This window comes from Rutidosis leptorrhynchoides, chromosome 2, assembly GCF_046630445.1.
Source record: "Rutidosis leptorrhynchoides isolate AG116_Rl617_1_P2 chromosome 2, CSIRO_AGI_Rlap_v1, whole genome shotgun sequence".
Lineage (NCBI taxonomy): Eukaryota > Viridiplantae > Streptophyta > Magnoliopsida > Asterales > Asteraceae > Rutidosis > Rutidosis leptorrhynchoides.
The window spans coordinates 538,773,834-538,796,318 of record NC_092334.1 but is presented as its reverse complement, the minus strand read 5'-3'; the positions used below and the strand labels follow the sequence as shown (position 1 = coordinate 538,796,318).

Below are 22,485 nucleotides of genomic sequence, written 5' to 3'. Positions count from 1 at the left end.
ACAAAATAAGTAAACACGCCCTAATTTGTAAACCCTGCTGATCAAACGCTCATATATTTGCTGGCAATTGTTTCTAACGTTCCAATCCTCCGTCGCAAAAGATTCAGTTGATTCACAATATACGACACTTTTTTCACACTCTCCGGTCTCTCATTTCTTCTGGTGATTATTTGTGTTCACAATCTCATTTATTTCATGGTGCATTTTGGTTAGTGGCGGTGGGGTCTGCGTTCAAGCTATTCCGGCGGTGTATCGGAAGATGGTACAGGGTCATAAAGAGATTGTAAACGATCCAGTTAGTTTCTTAACGAAGCTGTTAATCATATATATGTTATCTCAAGGTCTGTCAAAAAAGGATTTATATTTATTTTATGTTTTATGATTTTTGTTTTAGGGTTTTTTTGTGTGGTGTGTTTGATATACAAAGGCGATTTTTCTTTCGGGAATTAGGGTTGTTTCAGTGTTAAAAACATGAAGATTGGGGTCCACTTAAAAGAAACTGTATGTGTGTTATCAAGATTTGGATCAACATGTAAACTACTAATTAATGCCTGGAGGTTATTTTCTGAGCATGTTTTTTGTCTTTCTGCTTAACACAGTTCTTCGAAAGCCTGCTCCAGATATTTTATTATATATAAACCTTGGTTCATAGGATTGAAGCTTTGAGGACTGAGATAGAAGATAAATGTAAATAAAACAAGTTATAGTTAGAAGACTTGTGTGTTCTTGCAATTAATGAATCTGAACTTTTATCATCAATGATGTCATATGGACATTTGTGATGTTTTGTTGGTGAGGATCACACTAATTTCCTGACACTTGTTACATTCTTGAAGATATTTAATATACTGGCGAGTCTAATGCAATCTTCTTTATAATATCTTCATGATAACTCAGTGATATAATGTTTCCTACTGACATTGTAATCGTTTTGGCTCAGGTTAGATGGTTAAGTGGGCTACAAAAGCTTACAGCTTATTTTGGTGAACCCGGTAGATAAACTCCCGATAGTGTAGTATATGAACCCAACCTCCCCTATTGCATAGGACCATCAAAGTGTAAGATCTTTGATATATGAATTCTCAGGTACAGAGTAAATTTGGTTGTAGGCTAAATTATTTTTGCTGTTAATTATTCAGTAAAAAGATCAAGAAAAGATCACCCTTTTTTGCCAGTATGGTATATGATTCTGGGAATTTTCATAGACAACACAATCCAAATTCAGTAATCTTGGAGTCTAAACTTTTTGTATGCTTTGAGGTTAGGAACATCAGTCTTCTTTCTGTTGTATTCATTATTTTGTATAATGTTATCAGTATAAGTATATTTGAACATTTTTTTCTAGATCCAATAGTGTGTATATTCAACTTGTTTGCCTTCATGTGTATTTTTAGCACTTAGACTATTTGTAACGGGTGCAAGTAACCACGTTACTTGCCTACATGGACCAAAAGTAACGCCAAAACAGGCGGTAACGGTGCGCCTCTTCCTGGCGTGTCTTTGGCGTCCAGGAGAAAGCAACGCAACAAGAAACGGCTGTTTGGCCACGTGTATGCGATCGATTGGTTCATATTTATGACCGTTTGACCCATATAGCCGTTAGAATTTTTAATAAAAAAAAATTATTCAATATATATATATATATATATATATATATATATATATATATATATATATATATATCTTATCTTACTACTATACATAAAGTACTTTCAGCTATCTTGTACTTCAACATCTGACACGTGTCATTATGGACCTTTTTTCATATTTCTTTTACTCCAACCCATCTGAGTCCATACATCTCCTTTGTGACAGGTGGCATCTTCCTATTATCTCTTCTCCTAAACTTGACAGCTTTCACAATACATTCCATATCTCATCCGACCCGTTTTCTCATATTTCCTTTACTCCAACCCATCTGAGTCCATATATCTCCTTTGTGACAGGTGTCATCTTCCTGTTATCTCTTCTCCTAAACTTGACAGCTTTCACAATACATTCCATATCTCATCTCCTATTTCCTCTTTTCCTAAACTTCATATCTCTCACAGCTCATTCCATATATCATATGTTCTTTCTACCATTTTCTATCACAAAATTCTGTAACTCATATTTTCTTACAATAATTTGTATTACCAACCACGTAACTGAATCGTTGTTTGTCCTATTGTTATTAACCTCCACCAAAAACAAATTCACAAAAGGAAGACGGTGTCGTGTTGATCTATCATCGTACATGTTTCCTGACTTGGGTTAGTGTTTGCTTTTCTATTTCAGGTGTCTATCCAGGTTAATTGTTCACTAATTGATCTGATTCACCTGTTGTTTGACGCTTTTAAAGATATAAAGTCGAGTAGCTATTTCAAATTTTTATCACAAAATTCAATTAATCCGTGAATGCTACTCCGTAATTGAAACTCAACATTATGAAACATACAACCCACTACCATTGAAGATTAAGTTACCGTACACAATTTTGCAACGATACCCTTTTATATAATTGAACTTTTGCAATACATTTTTTCCACTAAATTAATTAAAAGTTACTTTTTTCAAGTTTCTTATCTAAAGTATTTTGTAGGGCTAAGTCAATATTAGATCGGTTCAGTTACCTCTTACCTTATAGTTGCTGTTTTATTTTACATAGGCAGACACACATATTTAGGAGCCGAATCAAGTTTGAGTTTTTTACACAATTACACTTATATAAAGTCCCACAGTTGCCAATGGGGCTTTGCCTCATTGGTAACCATGCTTGCATGGTTTCGAGGAGACCCGGGTTCGAGTCTCACCAGGGGGTTTTCCCACCTGCCCGTTTGGATGGTGGCGGTTTCCTCCTGGAAAGTGCGATGCGATGCGATCTAACCACTAACCGTGCGATGAAAACTAACATGCCTTTCAAAAAAATAAAAATAAAAAAATAAATAAATAAATAAAGTCCCACAGTTTGAGCTCGAGTTGCTAACTGACAAAGTCAAGAATTATAGCAGGTGCAGTCAACGCAGTCAACTAACTGGCATTTTCTCTGATATTTGTATATGTGTGTGTGCTCTACACATATATAAAACCTAATTTAATATTAATGTATAAATAAATACAGATAGAAATAGATAGGAATTGGATAGAATGGGGTCGGCATGTTTAAGGAGTGAAATGATGGTGATTGAAGATGCAATTACAGAAGCTGGTTGTTACTCGTAGGCTTTAGTTGCTGTCAATATTTCTCTTGCTTTTATCGATATTGTTATTGTTATTGCCGTTATTACATTTCATCAGGTACCTTCTAATCTCAATTCATAATTAATTAGCTACCAGTAATTTGTTATTTTGATTACCTATATGAAATGGTAGGTTGGTGTAACGCCTCAAACCCAAAATTTAGAACACTAATTGATGAGGTCTGACGTATTGAAATTTTGTAGAGGGGATACTAAAAGTGCTTGGCTTAAACGTTTTAGCTGGTAGGCAATAGATGGTACGCTTTCAATCCTTTATGTTCTTATTTGTTTTATGACCCTTACTTAGTTTGACTATTGTTATGCAACTGCTGATCTACAACTTCCAATTGGCTTACCTCATATTTTTTTGAAGTTGAAACAGTCTAGCTATGCAATCGAAAGCATTAAATACTCATATTAGGCTCTGTGATGTCAATGTTGTTCAACTTTGTAGCGACAACCAAACATTGACATCTAATGATACAGACCCACATATAAATAGAGCAACCAACCTAGAGGCGTCGCAACATTACATGTACAAATACTTTAACAATAACTTACATACCCCATCAATAAATGAAACCGAATTCGCAAGCAAAAGAGAATACAGAAGACAATCAATCATAAGATGGAAAAATAAAAAGCGTAGAGTTAGCTCAACCATTGCTTATGAACAACCACAAACATACGTGATACGTTCAAACAAATAACAATTTAGACCTACCCGAGTCTTCAAGTCGGCCAACATTCCCCTCAAACGACATCCCTGGTTCGTGGACCTTATTCATACTTAACATATATAACAGGTTACAATATGCACAACAACGTTAGATACTTTCGTTTTCATGATTTTTCCTGACATCAGGGTGCAACAACTCCGGAGTGCGTCGTCCAAAAAGGAATGCCCTACCTCTTAGGCAAGGTCAGCTTCGCTTTTCAACTTGCTCAAATTTATACATATTATGCGCAATTATCAGTAACCTCTTACATACAACTTCTGTCTCTCAGGACAGAGTTCTAAAACGGGTAGACGCCAATTAGACACGGTCCTTTTCGTTACAGCCACATCCCCACGGGCGACAAACTGTTCTGCTTGCGGTGCAGTCAGGTTCTACTCTGAAAGTAGCAACTTCTGTTGTTCGAATGGTCACATTGTCCTAACGAGTAACAATCTCCCAGATGAACTAAAAAACCTTCTGAATTCCGCATCAGAAGAAGCAAAGGCATTCAGAACATACATTAGGACCTACAACAACCTTTTCGCTTTTACTTCATTAGGAGTGAAATCAGATACCAACCTCAACAAGAGGAACAAGGGAATATACACATTCAGAGTGCACGGACAGGTTTATCATTTCATAAATGATTTGTTTCCTGGAAAAGATAACGCAAAAAATCTCCAGTTGTATTTCCATGACACTGAACACGAGCTTCAAAACCGATTGGGTTGTTGTGAAAGGTTAAGCTAGCAAACCCTACAAACATGTATAATCACACTTCGCCAAAATCCTTACGCGTGTTTCTTTAGAGGCTTGAAAGACATTCCTCAACTAGAAAACTATAAGATTACCCTTAAAACACTTCCCTATCAAGATCAAAGAGTGTACAACAAGCCCACCGTTTCACAAAATGCTGCAATTTGGGTGGATGGAGATCAAAACGTTGAAAATACTCATAGAGATATCGAGGCTAAAACACACAGCAACCAATCCAAAAAAAATTGATTATTATTATGGTTGTTATGATCCCTTACAATATCCATTAATGTTCCCATTTGGAGAACTTGGTTGGCATCAAGTAATTCTCAAACGAGGTGAGAAAAAAAAGAGAGGAAGGGGCAGGCCAAAGGAAAGTGCTGCAACACTTATATCTCCTCACAATGCTGTCAACGCTGAAAACTTGTTGTACATGGAGCAAGACGGTAATTAAATGTGTAACATCCCAGGTAACACGTTCCCCGTAGCATGATATTGTCCGCTTTGCCCGTAGGCGCACGGATTTTTCTTGGCGACCAAACACGACGAGCACTTTCCCAGTTGGTCACCCATTCTGGTAGTGCTCTCGCCTGAGCACGCTTAACTGCAGAGTTCACATGGGATCTGCTGCGCTTGTGGTCCCAAAACGCGTCATGCTAGGAAAGGTCTCCACACCCTTATAAGGCATGCTTCGTTCCCCTCTCCAACCGATGTGGGACGGATGTAACACGGATGTTACAATCCTCCCCCCTAATGGGACAGCGTCCTCGCTGTGCACGTTTGATCCGGGGCCTGGCTCTGATACCATATGTAACATCCCAGGTAACACGTGTTCCCCGTAGCATGATATTGTCCGCTTTGCCCGTAGGCGCACGGATTTTTCTTGGCGACCAAACACGACGAGCACTTTCCCAGTTGGTCACCCATCCTGGTAGTGAAATGTCCCGTTCATATTGATTATAAACGTTCCATATTAATTGATTTCGTTGCGAGGTTTTGACCTCTATATGAGACGTTTTTCAAAGACTGCATTCATTTTTAAAACAACCATAACCTTTATTTTATCAATAAAGGTTTTAAAAACATTACGTAGATTATCAAATAATGATAATCTAAAATATACTGTTTACACACGACCATTACATAATGGTTTACAATAGAAATATATTACATCGACATATGTTTCTTGAATGCAGTTTTTACACAATATCATACAAACATGGACTCCAAATCTTGTCCTTATTTTAGTATGTAACAGCGGAAGCTCTTAGTATTCACCTAAGAATAAACATGCTTTAAACGTCAACAAAAATGTTGGTGAGTTATAGGTTTAACCTATATATATCAAATCGTAACAATAGACCACAATATTTCATATTTCAATACACATCCCATACATAGAGATAAAAATCATTCATATGGTGAACACCTGGTAACCGACATTAACAAGATGCATATATAAGAATATCCCCATCATTCCGGGACACCCTTCGGATATGATATAAATTTCGAAGTAATAAAGCATCCGGTACTTTGGATGGGGTTTGTTAGGCCCAATAGATCTATCTTTAGGATTCGCGTCAATTAGGGTGTCTGTTCCCTAATTCTTAGATTACCAGACTTAATAAAAAGGGGCATATTCAATTTCGATAATTCAACCATAGAATGTAGTTTCACGTACTTGTGTCTATTTTGTAAATCATTTATAAAACCTGCATGTATTCTCATCTCAAAAATATTAGATTTTAAAAGTGGGACTATAACTCACTTTCACAGATATTTCCTTCCTCGAAAATAAGACTTGGCCACGGATCGATTCACGAACCTATACAAATATGTACATATATATTAAAGTATGATCAAAATATAATTACAACCATTTTTATTATATTTTAAAGATTTGAGTGTATTAAGTTAGTTGTCCTCGTTAGTAACCTACAACTAATTGTCCACAGTTAGATGTACAGAAATAAATCGATATATATTATCTTGAATCAATCCATGATCCAGTGTATACACGTCTCAGGCTAGATCACAACTCAAAGTATATATATTTTTGGAATCAACCTCAACCCTGTATAGCTAACTCCAACATTACTGCATATAGAGCGTCTATGGTTGTTCCAAATAATATATATACATGGGTCGATATGATATGTCAAAACATTTGCATACGTGTCTATGGTATCCCAAGATTATATAATATATTAGAATACATGTATAATACAATATAAGTTAGCTAGGATATGATTTGTATAGATTTTATAAACATTTCCCGTAGCTAAAAAGATCAAAAATATCCAATCTTGTTTTACCCATAACTTCTTCATTTTAAATCCGTTTTGAGTGAATCAAATTGCTATGGTTTCATATTGAACTCTGTTTTATGAATCTAAATAGAAAAAGTATAGGTTTATAGTCGGAAATATAAGTTACAAGTCATTTTTGTAAAGGTAGTCATTTCAGTCGAAAGAACGACGTTTAGATGACCATTTTAGAAAACATACTTTCACTTTGAGTTTAACCTTGATTTTTGGGTATAGTTTCATGTTCATATGAAAAATCATTTTCCCAGAAGAACAACTTTTAAATCAAAGTTTATCATAGTTTTTAATTATCCAAACCAAAACAGCCCCCGGTTTCACTACGACGGCGTATATCCGATTTTATGGTGTTCATCGTGTTTTCAGGTTTTAAATCATTAAGTTAGCATATAATATAGATATATAACATGTTTTTAGTTGATTTTAAAAGTCAAGTTACAAGGATTAACTTTTGTTTGCGAACAAGTTTAGAATTAACTAAACTATGTTCTAGTGATTACAAGTTTAAACCTTTGAATAAGATAGCTTTATATGTATGAATCGAATGATGTTATGAACATCATTACTACCTCAAGTTTTCTGGATAAAACTACTGGAAATGAGAAAAATGGATCTAGCTTCAAAGGATCCTTGGATGGCTTGAAAGTTCTTGAAACAGAATCATGACACGAAAACAGTTCAAGTAAGATTTTCACTCGAAATAAGATTGTTATAGTTGTAGAAATTGAATCAAAGTTTGAATATGAATATAACCTTGAATTAGAAAGATAACCTACTGTAAATAACAAAGGTTCCTTGATCTTAGATGATTATTTGGAATGGATTATAAAGCTTGGAAGTAGACTTGCAAACTTGGAAGTATTCTTGATTTTTATGAAACTATAATTATGGAATTTATGAAGAACACTTAGAACTTGAAGATGGAACTTGAGAGAGATCAATTAGATGAATAAAATTGAAGAATGAAAGTGTTTGTGGGTGTTTTTGGTCGTTGGTATATGGATTAGATATAAAGGATATGTAATTTTGTTTTCATGTAAATAAGTCATGAATGATTACTCATATTTTTGTAATTTTATGAGATATTTCATGCTAGTTGCCAAATGATGGTTCCCACATGTGTTAGGTGACTCACATGGGATGCTAAGAGCTGATCATTGGAGTGTATATACCAATAGTACATACATCTAAAAGCTGTGTATTGTACGAGTACGAATACGGGTGCATACGAGTAGAATTGTTGATGAAACTGAACGAGGATGTAATTGTAAGCATTTTTGTTAAGTAGAAGTATTTTGATAAGTGTCTTGAAGTCTTTCAAAAGTGTATGAATACATATTAAAACACTACATGTATATACATTTTAACTGAGTCGTTAAGTCATCGTTAGTCGTTACATGTAAATGTTGTTTTGAAACCTTTAGGTTAACGATCTTGTTAAATGTTGTTAACCCATTGTTTATTATATCAAATGAGATGTTAAATTGTTACATTATCATGATATTATGATATATAATATATCTTAGTATGATATATATACAGTTAAATGTCGTTACAACGATAATCGTTACATATATGTCTCGTTTCGAAATCATTAAGTTAGTAGTCTTATTTTTACATATGTAGTTCATTGTTAATACACTTAATGATATATTTACTTATCATTTAACATAATTAACCAAGTGTATCAATATCTTAATATGATTCATATGTACCTAGTAAGACGTTGTTATAACGATAATCGTTATATATATCGTTTTCGAGTTTCTTAATTTAATAGTCTCATTTTTATGTATATAACACATTGTTAAAATACTTAATGAGATACCTACTTATAATAAAATCATGTTAAATATATATATAACCATATATATGTCATCATATAGTTTTTACAAGTTTTAACGTTCGTGAATCACCGGTCAACTTAGGTGGTCAATTGTCTATATGAAACCTATTTCAATTAATCAAGTCTTAACAAGTTTGATTGCTTAACACGTTGGAAACATTTAGTCATGTAAATATCAATCTCAATTAGTATATATAAACATGGAAAAGTTCGGGTCACTACAGTACCTACCCGTTAAATAAATTTCGTCCCGAAATTTTAAGCTGTTGAAGGTGTTGACGAATCTTCTGGAAATAGATGCGGGTATTTCTTCTTCATCTGATCTTCACGCTCCCAGGTGAACTCGGGTCCTCTACGAGCATTCCATCAAACCTTAACAATCGGTATCTTGTTTTGCTTAAGTCTCTTAACCTCACGATCCATTATTTCGACGGGTTCTTCAATGAACTGAAGTTTTTCATTGATTTGGATTTCGTACAACGGAATAGTGAGATCTTCTTTAGCAAAACATTTCTTCAAAAATCAAGACGTGGAAAGTGTTATGTACAGCCGTGAGTTTTTGAGGTAGCTCCAGTTGGTAAGCTACTGGTCCGACACGATCTATAATCTTGAATGGTCCAATGTACCTTGGATTTAGTTATCCCCGTTTACCAAATCGGACAACGTCTTTCCAAGGTGAAACCTTAAACATGACCATTTCTCCAATTTCAAACTCTATATCTTTTCTTTTACTGTTCGCGTAGCTCTTTTGTCGACTCTGGGCGGTTTTCAATCGTTGTTGAATTTGGATGATTTTATCGGTAGTTTCTTGTATTATCTACTGACCCGTAATCTGTCTATCCCCCACTTCATTCCAACAAATCGGAGACCTGCACTTTCTACCATAAAGTGCCTCAAACGGCGCCATCTCAATACTAGAATGATAACTGTTGTTGTAGGAAAATTCTGCTAATGGTAGGTGTCGATCCCAACTGTTTCCGAAATCAATAACACATGCTCGTAGCATGTCTTCAAGCATTTGTATCGTTCTTTCGCTCTGCCCATCAGTTTGTAGATGATAGGCAGTACTCATATCTAGACGAGTCCCCAATGCTTGTTGCAACGTCTGCCAGAACCTTGAAACAAATCTACCATCCCTATCAGAGATAATAGAGACGGGTATTCCATGTCTGGAGACAACCTCCTTCAAATACAATCGCGCCAACTTCTCCATTTTGTCATCTTCTCTCATTGGCAGGAAGTGTGCTGACTTGGAGAGACGATCAAATATTACCCAAATAGTATCATAACCACTTGCAGTCCTTGGCAATTTAGTAATGAAATCCATGGTAATGTTTTTCCATTTCCATTCCTGGATTTCAGGTTGTTGTAGTAGACCTGATGGTTTCTGATGTTCAGCTTTAACCTTAGAACACGTCAAACATTCTCCTACATATTTAGCAATATCGGCTTTCATACTCGGCCACCAAAAGTGTTTCTTGAGATCTTTATACATCTTCCCTGCTCCGGGATGTATTGAATATCTGGTTTTATGTGCTTCCTCAAGTACCATTTCTCTTACATCTCCAAACCTTAGTACCCAAATTCTATCAGCCCTATATCGAGTTTCGTCTTCCCGAATATTAAGATGTTTATCTGATCCTTTGGGTATCTCATTCTTCAATTTTCCTTCTTTTACAACCCCCTGTTGCGCCTCCTTTATTTGAGTAGTAAGGTTAGTACGAATAATTATGTTCATAGCTTTTACCCGTATAGGTTCTCTGTCCTTTCTACTCAAAGCGTCAGCTACCACATTCACCTTCCCCGGGTGGTATCGAATCTCAAAATCATAATCATTCAACAGTTCAATCCACCTGCGTTGTCTCATATTCAGTTGCTTCTGATTAAATATATGTTGGAGACTTTTGTGGTCGGTATATATAATACTTTTGACCCCATATAAATAATCTCTCCAAGTCTTTAATGCAAAAACAATAGCACCCAATTCCAAATCGTGAGTCGTATAATTTTGCTCGTGAATCTTTAATTGTCTAGACGCATAAGCAATCACCTTCGTTCGTTGCATTAATACACAACCGAGACCTTGCTTTGATGTGTCACAATAAATCACAAAATCATCATTCCCATCAGGCAATGACAATATAGGTGCCGTAGTTAGCTTTTTCTTCAATAACTGAAATGCCTTCTCTTGTTCATCCTTCCATTCAAATTTTTTTCCTTTATGCGTTAATGTAGTCAAGGGTTTTGCTATTTTGGAGAAATCTTGGATGAATCTTCTGTAGTAACCAGTCAATCCTAAAAATTGACGTATATGCTTCGGAGTTTTGGGGTTTTCCACTTTTCAACGGTTTCGATCTTTGCCGGGTCCACCTGGATACCTTCTTTGTTCACTATGTGACCGAGGAATTGAACTTCTTCCAACCAAAATGCACACTTTGAAAACTTAGCGTACAGTTTTTCTTTCCTCAATACTTCTAGCACTTTTCTCAAATGTTCTTCGTGCTCTTGATCATTCTTTGAGTAAATAAGTATGTCATCAATGAAAACAATGACAAACTTGTCAAGATATGGCCCACACACTCGGTTCATAAGGTCCATGAACACAGCTGGTGCGTTAGTCAATCCAAACGGCATAACCATAAACTCGTAATGACCATAACGCGTCCTAAAAGCAGTTTTTGGAATACCATCCTCCTTTACTCGCATTTGATGATATCTAGAACGTAAATCGATTTTCGAATAAACCGACGAGCCTTGTAGTTGATCAAATAAGTCGTCAATTCTCGGCAGTGGATAACGGTTTTTGATGGTAAGTTTATTCAACTCTCTGTAGTCAATACACAACCTAAATGTACCATCCTTCTTCTTGACAAACAAAACAGGAGCTCCCCATGGTGATGTGGTTGGTCGAATGAAACCACGTTCTAATAGTTCTTGTAGTTGGCTTTGTAGTTCTTTCATCTCGCTGGGTGCGAGTCTGTAAGGAGCACGAGCTATTGGTGCAGCTCCTGGTACAAGATCTATTTGAAATTCAACAGATCGATGTGGAGGTAGTCCCGGTAATTCTTTCGGAAATACATCGGGAAATTCTTTTTACGACGGGAACATCATTGATGCTCTTTTCTTCAGTTTGTACTTTCTCGACGTGTGCTAGAACAGCATAGCAACCTTTTCTTATTAGTTTTTGTGCCTTCAAATTACTAATAAGATGTAGCTTCGTGTTGCCCTTTTCTCCATACACCATTAAGGGTTCTCCTTCTTCTCGTACAATGCGAATTGCATTTTTGTAACATACGATCTCTGCTTTCATCTCCTTCAGCCAGTCTATGCCAACTATTACATCAAAACTCCCTAACTCTACTGGTATCAAATCAATCTTAAATATTTCGCTACCCAGTTTAATTTCTCGATTCCGGCATATATAATCTGCTGAAATTAATTTACCGTTTGCTAATTCGAGTAAAAATTTACTATTCAATGGCATCAATGGACAACTTAATTTAGCACAAAAATCTCTACTCATATAGCTTCTATCCGCACCCGAATCAAATAAAACGTAAGCAGATTTATTATCAATAAGAAATGTACCCGTAACAAGTTTCGGGTCTTCCTGTGCCTCTGCCTCATTAATATTGAAAACTCTTCCGCGGCCTTGTCCATTCGTGTTCTCCTGGTTCGGGCAATTTCTAATAATATGGCCCGGTTTTCCACATTTATAACAAACTACATTGGCATAACTTGCTCCGACACTACTTGCTCTGCCATTACTCGTTCCGACACCATTTGTTCCTTTCGTTCTGTTAACCCCTGGTCCGTAGACCTCACACTTCGCCGCTCTATGACCATTTATTTTACACTTGTTGCAAAATTTGGTGCAGAACCTCGAGTTATACTTTTCACACCTTTGGCATAGCTGCTTCTGATTGTTGTTGTTGTTGCGGTTGTTATCGTTGTTGAGATGATTGTTGTAGTTGTTGTTGTTGTTGTTGTTGTTGTGCCATTTGTTGTAGTTGCGATTGATGTTGCGATTGTTGGGATAGTTGTTGTTGTATTGGTGACTCTTATCACCGTTTTCCTCCCACTTTCTTTTGACTAGCTTCACGTGGGCCTCTTCGGCTGCCTGTTCTTTAATTCTTCCCTCAATCTGGTTTACTAGTTTGTGAGCCATTCTACATGCCTTTTGTATAGAGGCAGGCTCGTGTGAACTTATATCTTCTTGGATTCTCTCCGGTAACCCTTTCACAAACGCGTCGATCTTCTCTTCCTCATCTTCGAACGCTCTCGGACACAATAGGCACAATTCTGTGAATTGTCTTTCGTACAAAGTAATATCGAATCCCTGTGTTCGTAACCCTCTAAGTTCTGACTTGAGCTTATTGACCTCGGTTCTGGGACGGTACTTCTCGTTCATCAAGTGCTTGAATGCTGACCACGGTAGCGCGTAAGCAGCATCTTGTCCCACTTGCTCTAGATAGGTATTCCACCATGTTAACGCAATACCTGTGAAGGTATGCGTAGCGTAATTCACTTTGTCTCCTTCAGCACACTTACTTATGGTAAACACCGATTCAACTTTCTCGGTCCACCGTTTCAATCCGATTGGTCCTTCGGTCCCATCAAATTCTGAAGGTTTGCAGGCAGTGAATTACTTGTAGGAGCATCCTACACGATTTCTTGCGCCGTTAGCTGTATTGCTAGATTCAGAGTCATTGTTGGTATGTAGCGCGGCCTGTACTGCGGCTATGTTTGAAGCAAGAAAGGCACAAAATTCCTCTTCGCTCATATTCTAGGTGTGTCGAGTAGTCGGTGTCATTTCCTTCAAAATAGTCAAATGAAACAAGTTAATCATACAGAATATTAAGAGTAGTCAATAGTATCTCGTAGCATAATATGAACTCATTTATAAAAGCTTTTTCTTCATATTAGTGTTTTATAAGTTTAAATTCGGGTACTACCTACCCGTTAAGTTCATACTTAGTAGCTAATATACAATTCAACTACTACAATTCCATATGAAAAACTGATTATAATAATATATCACATACAAATATTCTTCAAACTTACAACTTCGCTATATTACATATAACATGAAATATAGTACACTATGATACAGGACAGTTTTGAAGATAAATCTAGTTAATACGCAAGTTGTTCAGCAAAGGAAATAAAGACACGTAATTCATAAGTCTAGAAACAAGTCATGCATTCTGGTTTTACTAAGACGACTTCCCATCCTTGGTCTTGTGGAAAATAACCGTTATGACCATTGGCTAGGCAGCATGTTGTAATGTCGTCAAAAGGACGAGGGTTTCGTAATGTCCAACAGCCCCGTAATAATCTAAAAACCTTGTTTCTCACCCCAACTACTGAATCCGTCACTTGTGGGAAAGTTTTATTTAAAAGCTGCAATCCGATGTTCTTTTTCTCACTTTGGTAAGAAGCGAACATCACTAACCCGTAAGCATAACATGCTTCTTTATGTTGCATGTTAGAAGCTCTTTCTAATTCACGAAATCCTATGTTGGGATATGTTGAGTCAAAATAGGTTCTTAACCCGTAGCGTAAAATTGCATTTGGGTTCCCCGCATTTAACGCTTTAAAGAAAACACGGCGTAACTTAAAGTCTCCCCAATGTGATATACCCCACCTATCAAATGAAAGCCTTTTATAAACTAAGGCATTTCTGGAAAGTCTTTCAAATGTTTGACAAGTTAATTTCGCCATAACTAAATGTGCTGATGAATTCTGACCGACTCTAGACAAGATTTTCTCAATCATATCCTCTGGTAGGTCTTCTAAAATATTCGGTTGTCTACCCTTAACATCCATTTTGTTTTTATACTGTAAAATAGACAAGGATTATATTCGTAAAAACAAACAATACAAGCAATTTTTACATAGAACATAAAAGTACAAGCACACTACAATACATTTATTACACAACATGCTCACACCCCTCTAATCTGAATCACTGGTTTCTTCTTCTTCGGACTTGGTTCTTTTTCCTAATCTTCTAGGGATATATGATGTTCCTCTAATACAATTCGTCGTTTTCCACATTGGTTTAGAAAAACCTGGTGGTTTAGAGGTTCCCGGGTTATTATCACGATATTGAAAATACGGGTGTTGACGGTACATATAAAGTTCATCGGGGTCGGAATCAGATTTCTCTATTTTGATGCCTTTTTCCTTATTATTTTCTTTTGCCTCATTAAATTGGGTCGGGGTAATTTCTATAACATCATCGGAATCCTCATCAGGATCTGATTCATCGAAAAATTGGTAATTTTCCCAATATTTTACTTCCTTAGCGGAAACACCATTGACCATTATTAACTTTGTTCCATTGGTTGAGGATTTTCTTTTATTTGACCGGTTTTCTGTGGTTCCTACTATTCCCCCCTCCGGAACCTCTTCTTCTTCCGGTTCCTCTTCTTCTGGTTCCTCTTCTTCCGGTTCCTCTTCTTCCGGTTCCGTTTCCTCTTCTTTCGGTTCTTCGGGAACTTGTGAATCTTGCCAATATATATTCGACTCTTCGTTATTATTAGGTGAGTCAATGGGATTTGTGCTAGAGGTAGACATCTATCACACAATATCAAACATGTTAAGAGATTAATATATCACATAATATTTACATGTTAATAATATATAGTTTCCAAGAAAAATGTTAAGCAATCATTTTTAAAGAAAACAATGTCGAAGTCCAGACTCACGAATGCATCCTAACAAACTCGATAAGACACACTAATGCAAATTTTCTGGTTCTCTAAGACCAACGCTCAGATACCAACTGAAATGTCCCGTTCATATTGATTATAAATGTTCCATATTAATTGATTTCGTTGCGAGGTTTTGACCTCTATATGAGACGTTTTTCAATGACTGCATTCATTTTTAAAACAACCATAACCTTTATTTTATCAATAAAGGTTTCAAAAACATTACGTAGATTATCAAATAATGATAATCTAAAATATAATGTTTACACACGACCATTACATAATGGTTTACAATAGAAATATATTACATCGACATATGTTTCTTGAATGCAGTTCTTACACAATATCATACAAACATGGACTCCAAATCTTGTCCTTATTTTAGTATGCAACAGCGGAAGCTCTTAGTATTCACCTGAGAATAAACAGGCTTTAAACGTCAACAAAAATGTTGGTGAGTTATAGGTTTAACCTATATATATCAAATCGTAACAATAGACCACAATATTTCATATTTCAATACACATCCCATATATAGAGATAAAAATTATTCATATGGTGAACACCTGGTAACCGACATTAACAAGATGCATATATAAGAATATCCCCATCATTCCGGGACACCCTTCGGATATGATATAAATTTCGAAGTAATAAAGCATCCGGTACTTTGGATGGGGTTTGTTAGGCCCAATAGATCTATCTTTAGGATTCGTGTCAATTAGGGTATCTGTTCCCTAATTCTTAGATTACCAGACTTAATAAAAAGGGGCATATTCGATTTCGATAATTCAACCATAGAATGTAGTTTCACGTACTTGTGTCTATTTTGTAGATCATTTATAAAACCTGCATGTATTCTCATCCCAAAAATATTAGATTTTAAAAGTGGGACTATAACTCACTTTCACAGATATTTCCTTCCTCGGAAATAAGACTTGGCCACGGATCGATTCATGAACCTATACAAATATGTACATATATATTAAAGTATGATCAAAATATAATTACAACTATTTTTATTATATTTTAAAGATTTGAGTGTATTAAGTTAGCTGTCCTCGTTAGTAACCTACAACTAATTGTCCACAGTTAGATGTACAGAAATAAATCGATATATATTATCTTGAATCAATCCATGACCCAGTGTATACACGTCTCAGGCTAGATCACAACTCAAAGTATATATATTTTTAGAATCAACCTCAACCCTGTATAGCTAACTCCAACATTACTGCATATAGAGTGTCTATGGTTGTTCCAAATAATATATATACATGGGTCGATATGATATGTCAAAACATTTGCATACGTGTCTATGGTATCCCAAGATTACATAATATATTAGAATACATGTATAATACAATATAAGTTAGCTAGGATATGATTTGTATAGATTTGTTAAACATTTCCCGTAGCTAAAAAGATCAAAAATATCCAATCTTGTTTTACCCATAACTTCTTCATTTTAAATCCGTTTTGAGTGAATCAAATTGCTATGGTTTCATATTGAACTCTATTTTATGAATCTAAACAGAAACGTATAGGTTTATAGTCGGAAATATAAGTTACAAGTCGTTTTTGTAAAGGTAGTCATTTCAGTCGAAAGAACGACGTCTAGATGACCATTTTAGAAAACATACTTTCACTTTGAGTTTAACCTTGATTTTTGGATATAGTTTCATGTTCATATGAAAAATCATTTTCCCAGAAGAACAACTTTTAAATCAAAGTTTATCATAGTTTTTAATTATCTAAACCAAAACAGCCCCCGGTTTCACTACGACGGCGTATATCCGATTTTATGGTGTTCATCGTGTTTCCAGGTTTTAAATCATTAAGTTAGCATATCATATAGATATAGAACATGTGTTTAGTTGATTTTAAAAGTCAAGTTAGAAGGATTAACTTTTCTTTGCGAACAAGTTTAGAATTAACTAAACTATGTTCTAGTGATTACAAGTTTAAACCTTCGAATAAGATAGCTTTATATGTATGAATCGAATGATGTTATGAACATCATTACTACCTAAAGTTTTCTGAATAAAACTACTGGAAATGAGAAAAATGGATCTAGCTTCAAAGGATCCTTGGATGGCTTGAAAGTTCTTGAAACAGAATCATGACACGAAAACAGTTCAAGTAAGATTTTCACTCGAAATAAGATTGTTATAGTTGTAGAAATTGAATCAAAGTTTGAATATGAATATTACCTTGAATTAGAAAGATAACCTACTATAAATAACAAAGGTTCCTTGACTTAGATGATTATTTGGAATGGATTAGAAAGCTTGGAAGTAGACTTGCAAACTTGGAAGTATTCTTGATTTTTATAAAACTATACTTATGGAATTTATGAAGAACACTTAGAACTTGAAGATGGAACTTGAGAGAGATCAATTAGATGAAGAAAATTGAAGAATGAAAGTGTTTGTAGGTGTTTTTGGTCGTTGGTATATGGATTAGATATAAAGGATATGTAATTTTGTTTTCATGTAAATAAGTCATGAATGATTACTCATATTTTTGTAATTTTATGAGGTATTTCATGCTAGTTTCCAAATGATGGTTCCCACATGTGTTAGGTGACTCACATGGGCTGCTAAGAGCTGATCATTAGAGTGTATATACCAATAGTACATACATCTAAAAGCTGTGTATTGTACGAGTATGAATACGGGTGCATACGAGTAGAATTGTTGATGAAACTGAACGAGGATGTAATTGTAAGCATTTTTGTTAAGTAGAAGTATTTTAATAATTGTCTTGAAGTCTTTCAAAAGTGTAAGAATACATATTAAAACACTACATGTATATACATTTTAACTGAGTCGTTAAGTCATCGTTAGTCGTTACATTTAAATGTTGTTTTGAAACCTTTAGGTTAACGATCTTGTTTAATGTTGTTAACCCATTGTTTATTATATCAAATGAGATGTTAAATTGTTACATTATCATGATATTATGATATATAATATATCTTAGTATGATATATATACAGTTAAATGTCGTTACAACGATAATCGTAACATATGTCTCGTTTCGAAATCATTAAGTTAGTAGTCTTATTTTTACATATGTAGTTCATTGTTAATACACTTAATGATATATTTACTTATCATTTAACATAATTAACCAAGTGTATCAATATCTTAATATGATTTATATGTACCTAGTAAGACGTTGTTATAACGATAATCGTTATATATATCGTTTTCGAGTTTCTTAATTTAATAGTCTCATTTTTATGTATATAACACATTGTTAAAATACTTAATGAGATACATACTTATAATAAAATCATGTTAACTATATATATAACCATATATATGTCATAATATAGTTTTTACAAGTTTTAACGTTCGTGAATCACCGGTCAACTTAGGTGGTCAATTGTCTATATGAAACCTATTTCAATTAATCAAGTCTTAACAAGTTTGATTGCTTAACACGTTGGAAACATTTAGTCATGTAAATATCAATCTCAATTAATATATATAAACATGGAAAAGTTTGGGTCACTACAGGTAGTGCTCCCGCCTGAGCACGCTTAACTGCAGAGTTCTCATGGGATCTGCTGCGCTTGTGGTCCCAAAACGCGTCATGCTAGGAAAGGTCTCCACACCCTTATAAGGCATGCTTCGTTCCCCTCTCCAACCGATGTGGGACGGATGTAACACGGATGTTACAAAATGTGCCCCCACAAACATGTTCCTTCTAACGTGTATATATATATATATATATATATATATATATATATATATATATATATATATAACCCTTATTAGTTACCTTCCTACTGCGAAATACCTAATACATATCTGATAATTACTCTTTTGCAGTTTTATCTCAAAAGGAAGATAAATCTGATTTCGTTTCAGTCAGAGAGTATTATGCATACAAACTTCAAATAAGAAACGTTGATGGGTCGTTTCTATTACATTTTGGGCGCCTATTACAACAGTACATAGTAGATAATTATGTCAAGCTAGAAACACAAAGGCTAGACTACTACAGATTACAACAAGCAAATAATGCCTTCAACTTATGTACAATCAATTTTGGGATATTGTAGAAAATACTGGTATTGAAGGAAAAAAAAGGTATAGTTGAAACTTTCTGAGTTGATTTCCATTATCGATTTGTTTAGAATCATTAGTGGTTTCTCCTCATCTTATTACTAAATTCCTTTTATAGTATCATACTACGTGTTTTATAGTAAAACTTATGTATATGAAGGCAGTCAAAAAAAGATGTCTTATGTGACACTTACATTAACCATGTTTGCTGAAATTAGGTTTTAGGTGTTGATTATTAGTTGTTAGAAAGTTTATGCATGTAAGTTTCATGATATATAGTGTTTGATAACGCAGGCGGAATGAATTGACCATTACTACACGCTGTGGATATTCACCCTCATATGAACCACAGTTGGACAGTGTTAATTCAAGTGCTGGAGAACCGTCATCTCCAACATAGCAAAGTTGGAACAGAGTTCAAAAGGTTCATTGTAACAGACACTTTCATGACTCTTACATGAAATTATCTTTGGTTAATGTTCTCGGCTAACCTTGTATCCACTGTTCTGATACAGGGTCGAAAGCTAACGCTTCTTATTTACTCCTCAAACCTGCGTTTTTTTGAAAAGACACTAACACGCTGTTCTTACCGTGTTCATTTGAATTCATGAGGTTTAGTGATTTACACAAACACGCTGACTCAGACAACTTGCAAAGTACTTTTTATCTCTCTTTGTAGTTTATTCTTTAACTGATCTGTAAAGTGCTTCACTAACAGCTACATTAATCAATTAACATTAGATATTCGGGCGGTTGTTCTGAGATGCCTACCCGCCATTTACCATGGACCTGATGAGCCAACAAAAATATCGTAATCGTTGATTAAGAGTAAGATACTTGTCGTTGCTCGTTTTCATGTTTTAATTTGTATCGAACTTGACTTACATGTATGCCCTATACTGTGTGTAGAAAAAAACTTATACTCTTAACTTTGTGGAATGAATTGAGACATATGAGGGTGCAATACTTGCACGCATGGTAGATACAAAGCTCATGGTTTTCTTCATGAAACTCAAAGTCACTACCTTTAACTGTAAGAGACATTTTATCCAAGTTTTTCAAGTAGATACAACAAACTTTAACTTATGTCACAATGCAAATCCTTATGTAGGTCTCTCATTAACTACAAGGGGGGCGTCTGGAATAATGATTAATCCGCCAGTCAGTGAAGCTTTAGACCTCCGTGCATGGTACTCTCCTTTACCCTTGGCTGTATCTGACCAGGTAATCATTTTATGCACAGGTACAATGCAAATCGTGATGAAGTCGGACAGTTTGCAGACTCTGAGAGTTATAAAGACCACAACCTCCTCTTACCTTATCCAAATTCTAAAGATTTCATGCCAGTCGCAGCAGCTACTGCATCTCTAAACATTGTAAGTTACATGCTTAAACAAATGAGGTACCTTTTATGTGTTTTTTTTATCATATCTAGCATGCTACATCACAAAACAATGTAAATTACCTGCTTAGAATTGAGGTACCTTTTATGCTCTTTTTACCACATCTGCTAGATTCACAACCAAACACAACAAATGGATACTACAAAGTACAATCTGATTCTATGTGATATATCTACTCTTGGAATTTCTATTTCTATATCAGTTGCTTTTATCTCTATTATTTGGTTTTGTTTGTTGTGACTCTTTTTGCAAAAGATCTTTTAAATTATTGCCTTATTGGATACTCATAAAATAGGGACACACAGTATGGGTCAAAGGGAGGATGAACGTTTCCGCCAATCAAAAGAGTTAATGGTTCACAGCATGTGGTAACTGCCACAAATCATTAGACGCCGACATAACTTGGGTAGTTAACTGGCCCAGCTTGTAAGGTTGAATCTGAGGTGGTACCATTGTAAGTCATGGTTTAGCTTCAATGTTCTAACATGTCTACATCTATCTTATGCAGTCCACTTATAGTCGGACACTTCACAGGTCACGCCTAATCATAGACATCAACGATGAAACTGGTAGTATTCAGTCAATGATATGCTCACCCGAGGTCGAACAATTCATCCCGTTTACAGGGCTGGAACTTAGAGATTCAGAAGAACTGGTAAGTGTATCGTGATACCGGCATCTTTATACGCTTAACCAAATAACTTCTTTCCCATTAGTTTCTGATCATGTGTATCTACAACAGGGTATTAATGTTCGTGAAACCATCCAGAAAGCTATCCAACATCAAAAAATCGCTGCTTTTCTACGCTCCTTTGAGATGACCAGTAGGGGTCAGCCGGAGGTTAGTATGACCGTTGTTAAGGCATACAAATCATCCTCCCCATCGACGTCGCCAAATGCGTCTGCACCTGCGGAAACAATCGCCCAGGGTAAAGTGAAAGAGACCGGCCAATATGCACCATCTACTACCCTATCAGGGCCGTCAACACCTGTTTTAGGAAGAAAACAAGGTCCCAGGCCGCTGGGTAGAGATGACCCTACCAAAAAAACCAAACCTTCCTCAACTTGGATAAAGTCACCCCCGTAAGCTGCTTCGTACAACAAAAGACGTATCGATCCACCTTTTGCCGTTAACACATGTGTTTTGCTAATATGTGTATGGTCTATTATTGCAAAGACTTGTTTTTGAAGTCAGGCTCATCCAAGCTGACTTTGTGTAGGAACTATTTTGGCTAATATTACTAGAACCTATGTAGTACTCTCAGTGATGTAAAGTGTTCACTTTTGGAAGTAGCCTATGAAGTTCAACAAATATGTAAAACTTGTGAACTTTCGTTTATAGCATCATCAGCTTAGATAATTTAATTGAAGTTCCATTTCATGGGTCGTGCATTATGCACGGCCATAACCAATGTTTACCA

The 22,485-nt window shown here is 35.5% G+C and overlaps 1 protein-coding gene across 6 annotated transcripts; it reads left to right on the top strand.

Annotated features, from left to right (window-relative positions):
- The first annotated feature begins 1,900 nt into the window (after positions 1 to 1,900).
- LOC139893006 (uncharacterized) lies at positions 1,901 to 22,357 on the top strand. Of its 6 annotated transcripts, none has more exons than XM_071876139.1 (11): positions 1,901 to 2,252; positions 3,101 to 3,276; positions 3,423 to 3,475; positions 19,425 to 19,685; positions 19,956 to 20,085; positions 20,177 to 20,489; positions 20,571 to 20,694; positions 20,773 to 20,822; positions 20,905 to 21,037; positions 21,573 to 21,719; positions 21,807 to 22,357. In XM_071876139.1, the coding sequence occupies exons 9-11, from the start codon at positions 21,002 to 21,004 to the stop codon at positions 22,149 to 22,151; spliced, it is 528 nt and encodes a 175-aa protein (XP_071732240.1). In that variant the 5' UTR covers positions 1,901 to 2,252; positions 3,101 to 3,276; positions 3,423 to 3,475; positions 19,425 to 19,685; positions 19,956 to 20,085; positions 20,177 to 20,489; positions 20,571 to 20,694; positions 20,773 to 20,822; positions 20,905 to 21,001; the 3' UTR covers positions 22,152 to 22,357. The 6 variants fall into 6 exon arrangements, with proteins under 6 accessions (XP_071732240.1, XP_071732237.1, XP_071732239.1 ...); XM_071876136.1 differs by lacking the exons at positions 19,425 to 19,685; positions 19,956 to 20,085 and adding exons at positions 4,084 to 4,140; positions 4,227 to 4,326 and having other exon boundaries at positions 20,403 to 20,489; XM_071876137.1 differs by lacking the exons at positions 1,901 to 2,252; positions 19,425 to 19,685; positions 19,956 to 20,085 and adding exons at positions 2,966 to 2,990; positions 4,084 to 4,140; positions 4,227 to 4,326 and having other exon boundaries at positions 20,403 to 20,489.
- The last annotated feature ends 128 nt before the right edge of the window (positions 22,358 to 22,485 follow it).

Bases quoted from the DNA above. Each gene is read 5' to 3' on its own strand.
- LOC139893006 (XM_071876138.1), top strand. From the start codon at position 21,002: ATGCCAGTCGCAGCAGCTACTGCATCTCTAAACATT. The intron at 21,038-21,572 runs GTAAGTTACATG...TATCTTATGCAG, and splicing joins CTACTGCATCTCTAAACATT to TCCACTTATAGTCGGACACT. The intron at 21,720-21,806 runs GTAAGTGTATCG...TATCTACAACAG, and splicing joins TTAGAGATTCAGAAGAACTG to GGTATTAATGTTCGTGAAAC.